General features: G+C 42.7%; 1 protein-coding gene across 1 annotated transcript in view; it reads left to right on the top strand.

Annotated features, from left to right (window-relative positions):
- The window catches only part of OCA2 (OCA2 melanosomal transmembrane protein), a 189,131-nt gene that overhangs the window by 117,734 nt on the left and 52,205 nt on the right, over positions 1 to 19,192 (top strand). The window contains exon 18 of the mRNA XM_056861864.1: positions 3,646 to 3,773. Within this exon, the coding sequence (XP_056717842.1) occupies positions 3,646 to 3,773 (128 nt within the window). The remainder of the gene's footprint in view (positions 1 to 3,645; positions 3,774 to 19,192) is intronic.

Below are 19,192 nucleotides of genomic sequence, written 5' to 3'. Positions count from 1 at the left end.
GTAGGGTTGCCAGGTCTCTCTTTGCCACCAACAGGAGGTTTTTGGGGCGGAACCTGAGGAGGGTGGGGTTTGGGGAGGGACTTCAATCCCACAGAGTCCGATTGCCAAAGCATCTATTTTCTATCGGCTGGAGATTAGTTGTAATATCAGGGGATCTCCAGCTAGTCCCTGGAGGTTAGTACAGGGGCGGACCAGTATAATGAGGTGCAAAAAATATATATATTTATGAGCTACTGTGTCTAACAATTACGCACAAACAATTACACATACATATTAACAAGAAATCTTATACATCAACTGTACATCCCATCTCATGGACGGTAAGACAAAGAATATATCTTACCGTCCATGAGATGGGATGTACAGTTGATGTATAAGATTTCTTGTTAATATGTATGTGTAATTGTTTGTGCGTAATTGTTAGACACAGTAGCTCATAAATATATATTTTTTTGCACCTCATTATAGGGTTGTCAATTCGGTTCGGTCCGAACTGAAAATCAACCGAATTTCCCCTGATTCGGTGATTTTCAGTTCGGACGGATCCGAACTCAAATCTGGCGGGCAACCGGGGGGGCCGAATTCAGCGAGTTCGGGAGTTCGCGAATAAATTCGGCCAATTCGGCCCCCCCTTCAGGGGAGCCCGCTGAAAGGCGCGGGCTGCCCTTTAAACTGATCTGCGCCTCCCAGCTGGGAGGCTCAGATCAGTTTAAAGGGCAGCCCGCCTCCCTTCAGCGGGCTCCCCTGAAGGGAGGCGGGCTGTCATTGAAACTCATCTGTGCCTCCCGGCCGGGAGGCGCAGATGAGTTTCAATGACAGCCCGCCCCCCTTCAGGGTAGCCCGCAGAAGGGAGGCGGGCTGTCATTTAAACTCCTCTGCGCCTCCCGCCCGAATTTTTTTTTTTTTTTGACAGCCCTACCTCATTATACTGGTTCGCCCCTGTACTAGTTTCCTCATCGGTTGATAATAGTACAGTGGTGTCTATTTTCTCCCCCAGTCCCTGGAGGTTGGCAACCCTAATGTTGGGCCACCTCAATCACATATAAAGCGGTGAGTGGGAAGCATCTAGTTTTAAGAGCAAAAGAAATATACAAGTGTTTATGGGGGGGGGAGGAGCACTGGATCCTCTCTCTGCCCACTGTTCTGACACTCCAATGCATTCTAGTGTGCTTCTGTTGGTTTTCATTGGGGTTGGTTTTCATTGGCATTTGTCAAGCTGATGCCCCCAAGTGATCATTCTGCTGTAAGGCTGGTCTCTTAATAACTTCCCATTTTCCATGAATGTCCTGGTGGCATGTGAAACACGTTTTGAAAACGTATGAAGATGGCATGCCTTTTGAATGCTTGCTTCAAAATAATTAATTTCAAATTGTAATGGTTTCTAAGGGTTTGAGATTTAGATTGATTTCTTTTTTAGCTTTTCAATTTCGATGTAAATCAAAGAAGGGTTGGTATATTAAACAAGGCAGCCTTTTCTTAATTAGTCATTTTGAAAGACCACAGCTGTTACTATAATCTTTTGTTCCATTTTCGTCTGCGTTTCGTCGTTTCCTGCTTTCATAGACCAATTTTTAACTATTCCCTTTAGAAATTAAGTGTTGGCTACAATAATTTTAAATCTTATCTTGAGAAATCTGTCCTTAATTTCTTTTTCTTTTGGGTAAGAAAATGGCAGCTTCCCCCAACCCCCAAACAGGTGCTATTTCTGTTATATATATATTTCCTTTGAGACTGTGCAACAAAATATACAAACTATCTGTATTGGAGGCATTTTAACATTCATAGAAAGGCACAACATAATAAATTTTCATGCAATCCTTCTGCCTCTAGTGCTCATTATAAACTGTCACTGAACAAAAGAGAAATTTCCACTCCAATCTTACAGAAAAGCATAGCAGCAACAGCATACAAAGAAGTAATGCAACAACATAATTTTTGGGGTCAGTGTGTGGGCTTGTCTGAATGGCATCACTATATTGCTGTTAGTCTACCACCATCACAGGTGGTAGACCTCACTGGCGGAAGGTTTTTGGGGCGGAGCCTGAGAAACGTGGTGTTTGGGGAGGGGAGGGACTTCAATGCCACAGAGTCCAATTGCCAAAGCAGCCATTTTCTCCAGGTGAACTGATCTCTATCGGCTGGAGATCTGTTGTAATAGTAGGAGATCTCCAGCTACTACCTGGAAGTTGGCAACCCTAGAGCAGTGTCTTTCTGGGAAATGCCTGCCCTGAAGGAATCCCTCTTTGCTTCCCCTTAAACTCCTCTTACATATCTGTAAATTAAAAAAAAAACATACTACAATAAACACTGTAGTTTCAGGTGGGTAGCCATAGCCATGTTGATCTGCAATAGAAGAGCAGGATTTGAGTACAATAACCCTTTAAAGACCAATAAGATTTCCAGGGTATATGGTTTTGAGAATGAAAGCTGGCGAAAGGAGCTTTGACTCTCAGGAGCTTGTACCCTGGAAATCTTGTTGGTCTTTAAGGTCCCTGCTAAAAAAAACTCAAACCCATAGTTTTCTCTTAATCAAATGAAATTAAACCACATAGGACTACACTGGGGACTCATGGAATGGATTTAAGGTTGCCAACCTCCAGGTACTAACTGGAGATCTCCTGCTGTTACAACTGATCTCCAGCTGATCGAGATCAGTACATCTGGAGAAAATGGCCGCTTTGGCAATTGGACTCTATGGCATTGAAGTCCCTCCCCTCCCAAAACCCGCCCTTCTCAGGCTCCACCCCAAAAATCTCCCACCGGTGGCAAAGAGGGACCTGGCAACTCTAAATGGATTACATAATCCAGACACTTTTCAGCAAGTGTAAGGATGTGTTTTTGGGAACACAAGTCTTTGCAGACCAGAAATATGTTACAGATAGGGTTGCCAGGTCCCTCTTCACTACCGGCGGGAGGTTTTGGGGGCAGAGCCTGAGGAGGGCAGGGTTTGGGGAGGGGAGGGACTTCAATGCCATAGAGTCCAATTGCCAAAGCGGCCATTTTCTCCAGGGGAACTGATCTATATTGGCTGGAGATCAGTTGTAATAGCAGGAGATCTCCAGCTAGTATCTGGAGGTTGGCAATCCTAGTTACAGACAACATGATGTGTGCAAGATATCCTTTCTATCTTTTTATCTGTCTGGATGAAGACTTATTATTATGTGTACTTAGCACAGTTTATTAAAGACAGCTGTCTCACAACAAAGTTTCCCTCAGGCCTGTTCAATATATATTTTGCACAGCTGGAGTCTTTATTTGGGAACCAAACTTTTCAGAATAAGGATGCTTCCCTCAAGATGTTGAATTTATCCCAAGCTGCTCAGTTTGCCTTCTCTTGCTTCACTAGTTCCAGTGCAGTGATTGATAGTGATTTAGTGTTGGGCGAAATACAAAATTAGAGCAAATGTAGGGCTGCTCCGGTAGCACACGGTTGGAAAACATTCAACAGGTACACTTTCTTCCCAAAGATGGGAGAACTTCCACCTATTGTATTGTTAGTTATTAAAGCCGCTAGAACCTTGTCAGGAAAATATTGCTTTTAAGCATTTACTATGTAGACAATGAGCAGATGCCTAAATGAAATGCAAATAGGTGTTCAAAGTATACGGGGCAGTTCTGATGCTGTTTTTCCCTCCTTTTATGCAGGGTGGATTGCTATGTTTGGAGCTATATGGCTTCTCGTATTAGCCAACATCCATGATTTTGAGATGATTCTGAATAGAGTGGAATGGGCAACACTCCTTTTCTTTGCTGCATTGTTTGTTTTAATGGAGGTAAGGAGAATGAAGGAAAAAATATTAAAATCTTGCATCCTTGATTTTGGTAATTGTCTCGTCCAGCGCAGTAATTTTAACTAAGAATCAAGAATAGTTAGGTCGATGAGTTAGGAAGCCTTTGCACACACTCAGATGTTGAGTCAATGAAATATTGTGCTGGTATACACCATTTGACAAGAAGAAGAATAAGAATAAGAAGAAGAAGAAGAAGAAGAAGAAGAAGAAGAGTTGGTTTTTATATGCTGACTTTCTCTACCACTTAAGGCAGAATCAAACTGGCTTACAATCTCCTTCCCTTCCCCTCCTCACAACAGACACCCTGTGAAGTAGGTGAGGCTGAGAGAGCTCTAAGAGAGCAGTGACTAGCCCAAGGTCACCTAGCTGGCTTCATGTGGAGGAGTGGGGAAACAAATCTAGTTCACCAGATTAGCCTCTGCCGCTTATGTGGAAGAGTGGTGGGGAATCAAACCGGGTTCTCCAGATCAGACTCCAGCGCTCCAAATCACCGCTCTTAACCTCTACACCATGCTGGCTCTCACCATGCTGACTAGGGTCTGGAGATCTCCCAGAATTACAACTGATCTCCAGAATACAGAGATAAGTTCCCCTGGAGAAAATGGGTGCTTTGGAGGGTGGACTCTGTGGCATTATACTCCCCTGAGGTCCCACCCCAAACCCAATCTCTCAACCCAGAGTTGGCAACCCTATTTCAGTCTACACTGTACTGTATGTATAGGGTTGCCAGGTCCCTCTTTGCCACCAGCGGGAGGTTTTGGGGGCGGAGCCTGAGGAGGGCCGGGTTTGGAGAGGCCATAAAGTCCATAAAGTCCAATTCAGTGCCATAAAGTCCAATTGCCAAAGCAGCCATTTTCTCCAGGTGAACTGATCTCTATCGGCTGGAGGTCAGTTGCAATAGCAGGAGATTTCCAGCTAGCACCTGGAGGTTGGCAACCCTATGTATGTAGGGTGGCTGTTTTACCTGGAATCGGGGCATGTCACCTAGTACCACTTTGCCTGTCGTCTGGTCCAAATTTCCCATTCTTTCTAAAAAGGAAGTACGTAGGCCTTCTAGATCCACAGACACTGCAGGCAGCAACTGGGGACTGTGAGTTGGAAGGGGGAGGGACAAAGTTTTACTTCCGAACCGAAGCTCTTTCACTTTTGGAAGTCCTCCAGGCACATTTCACTTTGAGAAAGGGATTTTGCTGGAAGAACCGGATGTGTCTCTAAGCCTAACTGGAATATCCTAGGAATTTTATGGTCTGTGTTACATTAAAACTACCCGACTCTACAACAATCAGCTCGGCAGGGAGCCATGGATTACAAAGAACTGGAGGAAATGCTGACAAAACACACTGAAACAATCAATAATCAAATTCAAAAACAAACAAAGCAAATGACTCAACTTATAGACCAGAAATTTGACAATGTTTTAAATGAGATTATTACAATTAAAGACCAAGTGAAGGAACTGAAAACAGACATGAATGAGATGGAAATCACTGTAAAAAAAGTGGAGAATGAGCAAAAAGAAATTCAAATGGAAATTAAGGATTATAAGAAACATTGGAGAAATACAATCACAAGAAGAGGCCTTGAAGGACTAGATTGCACTTTTGGATATGAAATTGAGAGAGGCCAATCTACGCATACGCAATCTCCCGGAACGGTATGGAGCTACCAGAGAGACCATGATAAAGTTGCTTGCTGATATTTTCCATATAAATGAGCAAAAATTAAATTATGCAATAGATAAGATCTACAGGGTCCCCTTGTCTCCAAAAATGCAGAATTCAAAACCTAGAGAGATTGTGATTGGTTTTTTTGATCTCAGAATGAAGAATACTATCATGCAAATCCAATTTGATAGTTCTCTGTCAGTAGATGGGGTACCATTAATACTGCTAAAAGATATATCTCGTCACTTGGTTGCAAAGAGGAATGCTTACAAAGATTTCACTATGATACTAAGAACAAATGGAATAAAATACGCTTGGTTAACTCCACAAGGTCTTACTTTCACCTATAAACAGAACAGATGTGCTGTCAATTCATTGGCAGAGGTTGAGAGATTTCTATTAAGAAACAAAGAACTGGCAAATCCTATCCAAGGAAGAGAACAAGAGGAAGCACGACAGGATGAAAACCCAAGTTTGCAAGAAACAGTAACTGGAAACCATGGTCACCAAGAGACTATACCAAGAAAGCAAGAAAAAAACAACAGAAATCCTGGACAGAAAAAGTCGTTCAAGAAGAAGGGTTAAAGGGTTGGAGGGTACTGAAATGATGGGAGAAAGGGGAGGTGTGGGGGAATAACAATGAGTTTTTTAATTTACTTATCAATGTAAAGAATTTATAGATCTATCCTTTTCTCGGGAGTTGTTGTGTAACCTACTAGCATTTTTAATTTTTCTTTAATTTCAATTGACAATATTAGTGATTAGGTTATATATGACAGTGGGTATATAACGGATATTAGAAATAAATAGAAAATTATAAATAATTATATACTAGTCTAGTAAGAATAGATAATTTTTAATATAAAGGAGTGACTAGGTTATGAATAGGTAAGAGGAAGCTGGGAGGGGGGAAAGTCCAAACTATTAGATGTATTTAACAATGAAGGTATACATTAAGCTATATATTGCTATTTACTAACATATGGAAAGATAAGCTTTATGAAATACCGAATAAGATGGATTGTGTTATTACGGAAAAAGCAATAAAAAGTAATTAAAAAAAAAAAAAAGATCCACAGAAAGAAGGTCAAATATTCAGACAGTTTTCTATCTGATTTATGCACTGGAAACAGACCTGTTTGCCTCCCTTTTGTTCCAGCCAATGAGGGAAGTCGCAGCTGTGATTTACAGATATAGAAAGCCCAAAGGAATGCTTTGCTTCCCTATTGCCAGGAGCTACTACTTCTGAATTGGTAGAAGGCCTGCAGCTCAGTCTATTTTCCCCCAGTTCTTTGGCTTTAACTGGCTTCTTAAAAGAAAGAAAGTCTAAGGAAAACAGCCTCCTTGTGAATTTCCAAGTTACTGTGCAAAAAGAAGAAGAAAACAACCAACACAAACAAGCCAGCACAAAATAGAAATGTAATGAAGTCGAGTCTCTTTTTTAAAACAAAGAGGCAGTGTATCAGTCCTTTCTCCAGGTCTAAGTCGTAAAGTGGCAGATCCTTATACTTTCAAAACTGAAAAATAATTTTAGCTGGGCCATTGGGTCAAAATGAATAAAATTGGATAACTGACATGTAATTAGTCCAGACTTTCAACTGCCTGTCTTCAGAAGCAGTTGATATTTGAGAGAATTTGGCTCATCTAAATAAAAGTGGCCCTGACCTGGATGGCTAGCCTGATCTTGTCAGATCATGGAAACTAAGCAGGGTCAGCCCTGGTTAGTATTTGGATGGGAGATCCCCAAGGAATTCCAAGTTGCTATGCAGAGGAAGGCAATGGAAAACCACCCCTATTAGTCTTTTGCTTTGAAAATCCTACAGGGTTGCCATAAGTTAGTTGCAACTTGACACAGACACAAATAAAAGTGAGTTTGTGGCTACCACCACAAGATGCACAGGATTTTGCCTAGTACAGAATGCAAGAAGCCTTCACATTCAAGGGAATGTCCACATGACACATTCATTGAATGAATGATTCATGACATTCCCAGGGCTTTCTCCTTTAATTACACAGGGGTAGTCATGTTAGTCTGTTGTAGTGAAATAAAACACCCTTTAAGCTGGAGAAAAACAACAACAAATCAGTTGTTCTCCAGCTCAAAGGTGAATCTGCAGAGTGGCTATAGGAGTTTCTGGCAAGTGACATCACACCATTGCCTGGTGGTGGCAGGAAAGGAGAGCTGGGGGCTGCTCTACCCTGAGCAGATGCCTGGCAAACCTGCTGCTACAGTGTGGCACAGTTAAAAATAAAGGGGAAAGGATGGGGTCCGTGCTATGGGAGGTGCCAGAGAAAAAGGGGAAGCAGTAGCAGAGGGAGATGGGAGTAGTAGTGAGCAACACAGGAATTCTCACTTGTTGCTGCTGCTGCTGTGGGACAGGCACATTTTTGCATCCCTGAAGCAGCCTGTAATTATTTTCTTTTTTACACAGTCCAGTTTCTTGCCAGGGGGTGGGGGGCGGGAGCAGGATTCAGTAACCTGGAATGATCACAAAACCTCTGAGATTCAGTCTAACCTTTCTGCACAGTAGAACTCCCTTCATTCTAGCTGGATATTGAATATTCTAGAGAAAGAAGCAGAAATCCCCACTGGGTTGAGATCTGGCCACCACGTACCGGCTGTATTCTGCAGGAGTGCGGGGCAGATTGGCTGTTTAGCAGGAAATATCCCAGTGGGCTACTGCCCTGGAGGGGCAGTCCCATAGACCCCCTCCATGCACTGTGGTGCAGCTGGCAAGGAGAAGCACAGTGGTACTACTGTCATGGGCATAAAGCAGCCAGAGAGGAGGAGTCTGGAAGAGCCTGCGGTTCTTGACACAGTGCAGTGAAGTGAGGATGAGCATGACCGTACCTTCTTTCCAGCCAGCCCTTTGACCCTCCATCAGGTGAGGGAATAGGGTTGCCAGGGCCCTCTTCACCACCAGTGGAAGGTTTTTGGGGCAGAGCCTGGGGAGGGCTGGGTTTGGGGAGGGGAGAGACTTCAATGCCATAGAGTCCAATGGCCAAAGTGGCCATTTTCTCCAGGGGAGCTGATCTCTATCGGCTGGAGATCAGTTGTAACAGCAGGAGATCTCCAGCTAGTACCTGGAAGTTGGCAAGCCTGTGAGAGAATGTTGCAGTGGGAGTGGGCTGAGCCCTTTCCCAAGGCTGTTTTGGCCTCCCAGTCCACCCCTGAGAAAGAGAAATATTGAAGCTCTGACTTTCTGCTAGGCAGGATAGGAGGGAGAGTCCTTTAAGTGGTACTGGTATTATTTGCGCCAGAAACTGGCTTGGCAGTTTAGAAGTCTGGACAGATATCTTAGAACCCGGACAAGTGGCAGACCTAGTTTGGAAACATTAATGATCCTTAGAAATTTTGCTCTGTTATACTTCTGGAATATTGGTGCCACAGTGCTTCTTCTGATGGAGATTTTCAGTTATCAGCACAAGACATCCTGACATTTATTAGCTATCGCTTGAAGACAGTTTCTCAGTATGGAATGTAATGAGCTAGTATTTTAATGTACTTCTTTAAGTTCAGCTTAGCAGTTTTTAGTACATTGTGATTGCACTGTTATAAAATAAGCTGGAAGCTATTTTGCCACTTATTGCCCCTTCAGTCTGTTGTTACTGTCGCTTAAAATGATTAGCTTCTTGCAGTGTTCTGAAACTGTGTCTAGGAGAAAATGGTCAACATGGGGGAGGTCTTCAGAGAGGGCTTTTGTGTACTGGACCTGACCTCCTTCTTACCAAATGGAATTGATCATAGTCAGACATATGAATGCAAACTGATGAATATATGCATGCATAATCTCCAGAACTGAACTTGGAATACTTACAAGAAATTTCCCTTTTCTCCTGGATGATGTAACTTCCAAAAGGAAACTGTTGAGGCATTTTTATAGTAGATAAAATACAATCTTGTAACTTATTGACTCCCAGACAGATTGAACATACAATGTATAAAAAGCAAAGCTTCATCTCCTGACTACAGAAATAGGTTTCTACTGAAAATAACAATAGCTGTAAAAGGATGGAATGCAAAGCTATATTTATAACCGAGCAAAGCTATATTTATAATAGGTATGTAGACTTTTTACTCATATCAGATAAAATCTAATAGCTCTTGTCCATGTAAGATTCCTTACAAATTTCAATGAATGAGTTAGCCCTTCATGCTCAAAGGACTGCAAAACTGGCCTCTCTGTCCAGCAATGGGATCTGCCCTGGACTTGTAGGGACAACTCGCCCTGGCTGAGATGACCATACACAACTGGCAGCTGCAGCAGCCCGGCCAGGATGCACCTGGAATAGGCAGGGTGGGGCTGCAGACTCTGGGTTAAGTAATGGAGTTTGGAGCCAGTCACATCATCAAGCCCTTCCTGGGGAAAGGAGCAACCTAGGAGGCAGCTGCTGCTGAGACAGGGCTGTCAGAGACTTCTGGTTGGGTGAGAAGGTGGAGGGAAGGAGCAATCCAGGAGAGCGGATTGGAGGGGTGGTCTAATTAAGGAAGATAGGCAACAGGTCATGGAGGATGGATTATCCCTACTTAGTGTGCAAGAGCAGATGATATGGAGAATAACAACAAGGTGCTGCAATAGGGTTGCCAGGACCCTCTTCGACACTGGCGGGAGATTTTTTGGGCAGAGCCTGAGGAAGGCGGGGTTTGGGGAGGGGAGGGGCTTCAATGCCATAGAGTCCAATTGCCAAAGTGGCCATTTTTCTCCAGGTGATGTGATCTCTATTGGCTGGAGATCAGTTGTATTAGCAGGACATCTCCTGCTACTACCTGGCAGTTGGCAGCCCTATGCTGCAACCCTCTCCTTTCTCTAATTTGAGGCCTTGCAGAAAAGATCATAGCAGAGCAAGGGTAATGTAGCCTTGACCAGAGGTAGTGTCACACTCTCCAATATAGTGACTGAAGCTGGTGTGTGCAGTAGCTTTACCCTTCTGAGCATCTGGACTGGAGGTTTTGTGCATACTGGAAACAGATTAACCAAGCCTCACTCTAGACAAGCACCTATATTTTTAAACAGCATTTTTGAATCTTATATATAATGAATGTAGGATCCTGACCAGATAGTTAGGCATGTAGACTGCATGTTTTAAGTGATGGTTTTTAATGCTTGTTTAACTTTTGCTTTTAGCTGTCTTACACTGCAGTCCTAGACAGAGTTAGTTCATCTCAGCCCATTGATTGTGTAGGATGGAATAGATAGAAGCTGGGATTGCCAGGTCCTTCTCTGCCACCGGTGGGAGGTTTTGGGGCAGAGCCTGAGGAGGGTGGGGTTTGAGGAGGTGAGGGGCTGCAATGCCATAGAGTCTAATTGCCAAAGCAGCCATTTTCTCCAGGTGAACTGATCTCTATCGGCTGGAAATCAGTTGTAATAGCAAGAGATCTCCAGCTAGTACCTGGAGGTTGGAGAGAGGCGCCAGCGCGTGGCTCAGTGAATGCAGAATGAAAATTAAGAAGAAAAGTAATGTATTGCTAGTAAATTATATTCACTTATATAACCAAACTTGGAAGACAAGTGTTAATTTCACACAATATGCCTCGCAGGGCTTAAGAACCAAAAGAAAAAAAGAGAGAGCAAAAATATGCTAAACATTCATTGCAGCCAATAGGGCTAATAATATTTACACAGGCAAGGTAATATTTACACAGGCAAGGTGGAAATTCCACAATGGTAAATTACATATGATCACGAAGAAGGTCAAAAGCAAAAGTTCAAAGTCAATTGCAAGGTTGGGTAGCAATTGCAAGGTTGGGTAGCAAAGACGCGTTTCGAATATCTTCATCAGTTTGCTGAACCAACGATATTTAAGGAGACCATCACAAATAGATTAATCCCATTCGGGTGCAGTGCGCATCTATAATTGATAACAATAAGCAACATGACTATCTTGAAATCAAAACCCGAGTGGAGAGAATACATACATCACCACATTCAAGGTAAATTTTAAAAGCATGAAACTGACATAATTAGCTTACCCACTGCTTCAATGTAGCAGAAACCGCACCGGAAGGATTTCACAGAGTTCCAAACAATTCTGAAATATGACAGAGCAACGTTCTAGACATCTCATCAGAGATGTAGTGGTTTCTGCTACATTGAAACAGTGGGTAAGCTAATTATGTCCGTTTCATGCTTTTAAAATTTACCTTGAATGTGGTGATGTATGTATTCTCTCCACTTGGGTTTTAATTTCAAGGTAGTCATGTTGCTTATTGTTATCAATTATAGATGCACACTGCACCCGAATGGAATTAATCTATTTGTGATGGTCTCCTTAAATATCGTTGGTTCAGCAAACTGATGAAGATATTCAAAACGCGTCTTTGCCACCCAACCTTGCAATTGCTATCCAACCTTGCAATTGACTTTGAACTTTTGCTTTTGACCTTCTTCGTGATCATATGTAATCTACCATTGTGGAATTTCCACCTTGCCTGTGTAAATATTACCGTGCCTGTGTAAATATTATTAGCCCTATTGGCTGCAATGAATGTTTAGCATATTTTTGCTCTCTCTTTTTTTCTTTTGGTTCTTAAGCCCTGCGAGGCATATTGTGTGAAATTAACACTTGTCTTCCAGGTTTGGTTATATAAGTGAATATAATTTACTAGCAATAGCATTGCTTTTCTTCTTAATTTTCATTCTGCATTCACTGAGCCACACGCTGCCGCATCTCTCCAGTACCTGGAGGTTGGCAACCCTAATAGAAGCTTACGCTAGAAAGTGGGATAAGAAACTCAAATAACTTGCATAAATGTCTCCGGTCTTGGGCATTAGGACATTGTCCCTTAGGAGCAATACAATACTGTTCCTAGTGACATAAGCCCAACTAAACTGGAATGACTGTAGCATGATTGCAACCTTTGTTTGACCTTCAAAGAATGGTTTGGTCAGAATAGATTCACCTGTCTTAGTGAATGTTATTTACTTGGTTTTAAATATGGCTTGCAAAATAGAGTTTAGGGACAAGAAACATTGGCTATAGATAAATCTCGTAAATAAATGACAACAGAATTGCAAGTGGACAATAGCGCTACTAGAATGCACTTTTCAATGAGCTTCATTGGTTGCCTCTGTTTCTCACAATACGAGCCTGAGGGGCAAGTCATAGAAAGGAGGACAGGCCATTAGGAGAGGAGAGGCTCTGCATCAATTAGCTGGATGTTGCTTTGCAGTAGTCCTTACGCAATATGAATCTTTGAAATAGTCTCTCGGGGAGTTCAGAGCACTTCTTTTAATCTTCACTGAACTGGAAATTTTATATTTTTAATTACCAGAAAACATTTTTTTTTGGAATATCTTGTTATATTGCTCTCTCATTTATCAAACAGAGTTATGTAGTAACTTTGGAGCGCTCTGCTGTCTTTTATGAAGAACATCCCATGGAATCCCTCCTCATTAGTACTTTCTTTCAATGACTTTGCCACTTCAGCCTCCTTTGCCTCCTATGTGTAGGGTTGCCAATCTCTAGGTGTTGGCTGGAGATCTCCCCTATTACAACTGATCTCCAGCCGACGGAGATCAGTCTCCCTGGAGAAAATGGCCCCTTTGTCAATTGGACTCTATGGCATTGAAGTCCCACCCTCTCCTGGCTCCACCCCCAAAATCTCCAGGTATTTCCCAACTTGGGGCTGGAAACCCTACCTATGTGGTATTCAGAGACGCCCATTTGCTGAATTGATGTAAGGAGGGAGACATTGGCACTTACAGAGGAAGGTTTTAAAGACAGGTGGGAGAGGTGCTTAACTAGGGACTTCAATGCCATAGATCAGTTATAATAGCAGGAGATCTCCAGCTAGTACCTGGAGGTTGGCTTAACCCCTCTAGAACCCGCCTGCCAGCTCTTCATTACAGTTCATCCCTCTTCCCCATCTCTTCTTGCCTTCCAGTTGGGAAGCCTAGATAAGGGGAAATATCAATTTAAAGCGGTAATGTTGGGTATTTGTAGGTAAGAATCAGTGGGTTAACTCCCTCACCTACATTTCATCCTTGGGAGAACTGATAGTAGAGAAAGGTTAACTTTGCCATCCTTCAGTCCTCGCTTTGACAGTAGAAAATGAACACTGCAGGAATTCATATTCTTCTCATAACTAGAAATTAGTAAAAAATAAAATAGGAGTTTGAGATCAGGCCATATTGCATTTTAAAAAGTTGAGCCCAATTTTTTATGACTGGATTTAGAGCTAGTGATAGTAGTGCATCTAGATTTAGAGCTAGTGATAGTAATGCATCTGTAGGTATACCATTTACACAATGGTGATAAAATACTCAGGGATTGTAGCCCCCCGTCCAAGCTATCCTTCCTCCCAAATTTCAGGCAGTTAGGAAGTGTCCATTGCGCAGTGGGTACAAGCAGGGAGGAATTGGTAGGATACTAAGATTTCCCCAACTTTGCTGGGATCCTCAAGCAGAGAGTTTTTTGCTTTTACAAAAATTAAGTGTTTGGGTGAGGGGAACTGAATCCTGCTCTCTTCTCTCACTTTCCTCTTTATTTCAACATTTTCCCCCCAGGGCCAGCTGCCTTCCTATGTCAGAACTTGGCCAGGAGAAAAACGTTTCTGGTTCCAGAGGGAACCCTATGGCAAGCTTTAGCTCCCCTGACACAGGCGTTCCAGTTTTGTTTAAAAAATAGACACCCCTGTATGAAAACAGAGACCCAGTCTCCTTTCTGTAATGCAATTAAGCTGTTCTGGGTTTGGACCAGTAACTCAGACATCTGAAGCTGACTAAGCTTTATTAAATAGAAAAATTAGAAGAAGAAAAAAGGATTAAAAAAAAAACACAAGTTACAGCTCTGTAGCAAGAGGCAACATGAAAACAACAAATCTGTCTGGCAAAATACTGAGAATCTTTCATAGCATAGGTGTTCATTAAGGCGTGAGGTTTCTTGAGTGTAATACAAATCTAACTAGCAGCATAATAGCAAGAAGGGAGGGGGGAAGAGGAGACCTTCTACTTCTGAACAGCCGCTTCTTATTGAAAAGTGGACCGCAAACAGATGACCCCTAGCAACCAACCATTGGGCTGTCATGATTGAATCTTCTAGCTTCTGTGAACTTTTCGACCCTCCTGCCCCAATATTCCAGGGAAGTAGCAAAATCACCCCTCCCATCCACAGTTCCCCGATGCAACGGGTAAACTAATTAACTGGGGCTTGAGAAGGTGTCCTTGGAGAGCTGGCTTGTTATCTGCACCCACGCGAAAGGAACAGCTAGGCTGAGAGTCAAAATTACCGACAAGACAGGATGGGCTCTGGCATAACACCCTACTTTCTGTGTACTTGGACAGGAGGGGTTGCCTGTCTTTCACCAGCCTGTGCAGTTCATGTGCAAGCCCGGAGAGTGGAATAGCTAAGGCTACATGGAGACTTGGTTATATAGGATTAAAAAGCATGACCCAAGACAATGAGACAGTACAATCATTGGTAGAAACTGGAAACCTGAATTCAGAAGGAAGAATTGGGAGGATCCTGTTCTAGTGTCCCTGTCACACATATCTTGCTGATGCTGAGTCATTCTCTTCCCTCACTGCTTCATCTCTTTTGCCTCTTTTGCCTCCAATTGTCCAGGAAAATTAGGGTTGCCAGGTGCCCGCTGGTGGCAGGCAAACCCCCTGCAATTTACCCCTCTGCCCGCTGACCACCTGAGAGTTGGTGGGCAAATGTGCATGCGTTTACCACTTTACAACTCAAACTTAGAGGTATAAGCCCCCTTGTGAGGTGGCACTTCTGGTTCTAACCGGAAGTGACTTGTGTTTGTCGGTGCGTGCACGCATGCTTTCACACTACAGCCTCCCACTGGAGGAGAAGAAGGACCTGGCAACCCTAAGGAAAATGAAACCACACATGGGCAGCCCATTCCTGAAAGGATGGTGGTGGATGTGCGGTGGACAGGAGCAGTGCAGCCACGGCACCTCGACAGAGGCTTCCTGGCCGCCACGGGGAAAATGAAACCATTTAAAATGTAAAATGGGGGAAATGCCCCCATAGAAAACAGAGACTGTACACCATGAAGTCTGCTGGGTGACCTTGGGCTAGTCTCTGAACCCTCTCAGACCCACCTGTCTCACAAAGTGTCCGTTGTGGGGAAAGGAAGGGAAGGTGATTGTAAGCCAGTCTGAGACTCCTTACAGGAAGAGAAAATTGGGGTATAAAAACCATCTCTTCTTCTACTACTACTTGTAAGGTCTCATATCTATCCTGAGGTTTATACAGGTTTAAGATGTGAAATCGGTACATATGTTCATGAAACATTCTAATAAGTGAGTGTCATATACCTTAGGATTAATTTGCCTTTATCTTTCAAAACAGCATTAATTTACACAGACATTAGAACATTACACATCTATATTGCCTAATTTTGGTTGGGGATATGTCCTACAACAACAAGAGCACATCTAATGGCAGCTCTAACGGTAAACTGCCAGTGTCAACACACTGGTAATATCTGTGAACTAGTAGGTTTGGTTTTGAACTAGTAGGTTTCCTGGGCAGCAGGAAAAGAGGAAGACCCAACAAGAGATGGATTGACTCAATAAAGGAAGCCACAGCCTTCAATTTGCAAGATCTGAGCAAGGCTGTCAAAGATAGGACATTTTGGAGGACTTTCATTCGTAGGGTCGCCATGAGTCGGAAGCGACTTGATGGCACGTAACACACACACACAGTAGGTTTGGTTATTATTAGTAATTTTCTCTTCAAGATTTTTATTAGATTGATTAGCATACTTCCTTTGGTGCTTTGAGGGAAAGGAAATTCAGATGAGAAGGAGTGAGAAGATAATTGGTAGGAATGAGATAGTAATAGAGCCTCTTTGTTAATCCTGTCTGTGAGGTGGCTTCAAATGAAATAGTTATCAGAGTCAGTCCACTAGGAGTCCTGGAGTGACAGCATGAGATAACACCTTCAGCAAGACTATGCCCATCTTTTTGGAGCAATTCTTGCATGTGAGTAGGCTCACCAAGTCTAATTTCCATGTAGAAATTTGAACATGTAACCTTTTGTCTCTGTGGAGACTTTATTACATGAATACTTTCCAGTTGAGTTGTATTTCTCAAGATGCTTTGCATAGGCCTAACTGCTTATGGCTCCCAGTTGTGATGGTGTTATTAAAGTTATGCCTTGTTGAGTATTCAGCATCCTGATTTAATAGGGGAAACAGAGAAAGAAACTTCAACAGGTTAGAGCTATTGGGGATTAAGGTTATTTTGAGTTTACTGTTCTGTCAGAGGCATCTGTGTTGTATATTCCCTCTGTCCTTTATATCACTGCCAGTGTGCTGTTTGTTTTTTGTTTTCTGTGCTCTTTCAGTTACCCATTGGAGCAGCTAATAGGTACAAAAGGATAGGTGGGTTTGGACCACGTACCAGTAAATGTAATCTTTGAAAATATATTTAGGAGGCTGCAATGTGCAAGTTCTCATTGTAGGCACCAGGGTGGCCTATTAGTATTCCACTGACATTTGCAGCAAGGAACACACAGAGTATGGATGGGAAATTTGCATTTTGAAAATTTGGTGAATGTGTACCTTGTAATCAGACTATCCAGTGCCCATCCTTGAATGTTTGGAGACGAACACCTGTGGCCCTAGGTTGCCAGTAAAGTAAGTCATTCAGCAAAGTTCAGCAAAGGGGAAAAGGGGTTCACATTAATTCCCATTGAAAGTCTTGGGTACAGGACGAGCCTCTAAACCTATTTTTTTTAAATCCCAAATGGCATATAGGAGGATTGTTTCAGGTCATGAAAATGGTACGTGGGGACCCTTATAGTGCAACCCAGTGTGCGGCTGCTGTAAAAAAGGCTAATTCCATGCTGGCCATAATTAGACGAGGAATAGAGAATAAAACTGCTGATATCATACTGCCCTTGTACAAATCTGTGATGAGACCACACTTGGAATACGGTGTACAGTTCTGGTCACCACACCTAAAAAAGGATATTACAGAGCTTGAGAAGGTGCAGAAAAGAGCAACCAAAATGATTAAGGGACTAGATCAACTGTCCTATGGGGAGCGGTTAGGACGCTTAGGGCTGTTTAGCTTGGAAAGAAGGCGGCTAAGGGGAGACATGATAGAGGTCTATAAAATTATGCATGGTTTGGAGAGAGTGGACAGGGAGACGTTTTTCTCCTTCTCCCATAATACTAGAACACGGGGTCGTCTGCTAAAGCTGGAGAGCGAAAGATTCAAAACAGATAAAAGGAAATATTTTTTCACACAATGCATAGTTAAATTGTGGAACTCCCTGCCCCAGGATGTGGTGATGGCTGCCGGCTTGGAGGGCTTTAAGAGGGGAGTGGACATATTCATGGAGGAGAGGGGTATTCATGGCTATTAGTTAGAATGGATACTAGTCATGCTGCATACCTATTCTAGTATCAGAGGAGCATGCCTATTATTTTGGGTGCGGTGGAACACAGGCAGGATGGTGCTGCTGCAGTCGTCTTGTTTGTGGCTTCCTAAAAGCACCTGTCGGCCACTGTTTGAACAGACTGCTGGACTTGATGGGCCTTGGTCTGATCCAGCAGGGCCTTTCTTATGTTCTTATGTAAAGAGGGTTATAGCGCACCTCTCAGCAACCCCTTTCTAAGTCTATTGAAACAAATGGGCTTAGAATAGTGTAACTCTATTTAGGATTGCACTGTTAAATCCCTCCACAACTTGGTCCCAGTCTAAATCAGGGTCCCATGAGCCAGCAATTATTAAACAACAAGAATGATGAGAACTCCATACATGGAACTCCCAGCATCATATCTGGTTTGTCCAGAGTGTGAGCTGAAACCAAACACGGTTTACATGTGCCATACCTTTAAACATTAGCAGCTTATGCTTAATTAGTTAAAATTAAAAAGCGCATTAAAGAGCTCTATTATAACAGCACTATTTTTCGTGCTCGTCGCGTCTGTTCATCCCAGTTCTTCAGAATACCCCCTCCACGTGGTCTGCGTGCCTATACATATTATCTGACAACTCCTCGTCTCTGTAGAGCTTTTTGCTTGGCTACATTGAATGCTAACCCTTCTATGGTAATGCAGGGCAGAATTCTGAATATACCATACTCAGACAGGATCTGCCCTTGCTCTTCTGGCTCTATTGACTCCTTAGCCCATGCCCTTTTGGAATGCTGCTTTTACGAGGAACTTCGATCGCACTATATTCCCCCCCTTTTAACATACAAATCCAATGCCTCTGTGACTGACATAATGCCTTTTTTACTAAGCGATAGGGACCCCAAGGCTACATTGTCAGTGGCAAGATTTGTTTCAATCCTTATTTCCCTCCAACACTAGATATATGCTGCTCAAGATCAATTGATCAAGGAGCTTCTAAGGCAGTGGTTCCCAACCTTTTTTTGACCAGGGACCACTAGGACTTTTTTGCCCGGTGCAGGGACCCCAAGGTTCAAAATAAAAATTCAGACATTTGAAAATAAACTTTAATCATAACTGTTAAACATTAAACTTAGAATAATATTTGAATATATATATATTTTATAATAGAAAACCTTTAATTGAAAATATTAATTTATTATGGGTTCATAACTTTGTTTCGCGGACCTTAATTTAGTTCTCGCGGACCCCTGGGGGTCCGTGGACCCCCGGTTGGGAACCAGTGCTCTAAGGGATAAAAGGAAAGAGTGTGAGCTGAAACCAAACACTGTTTACATGCGCCACACCTTTAAACATTAGCAGCTTACGCTTAATTAGTTAAAACTGGCCTTGTAAGCTCTGTAATAGGAATTGCC

The sequence above is a fragment of the Euleptes europaea genome, chromosome 16, assembly GCF_029931775.1.
Source record: "Euleptes europaea isolate rEulEur1 chromosome 16, rEulEur1.hap1, whole genome shotgun sequence".
Lineage (NCBI taxonomy): Eukaryota > Metazoa > Chordata > Lepidosauria > Squamata > Sphaerodactylidae > Euleptes > Euleptes europaea.
This window is presented reverse-complemented; position numbering and strand designations above follow the sequence as displayed.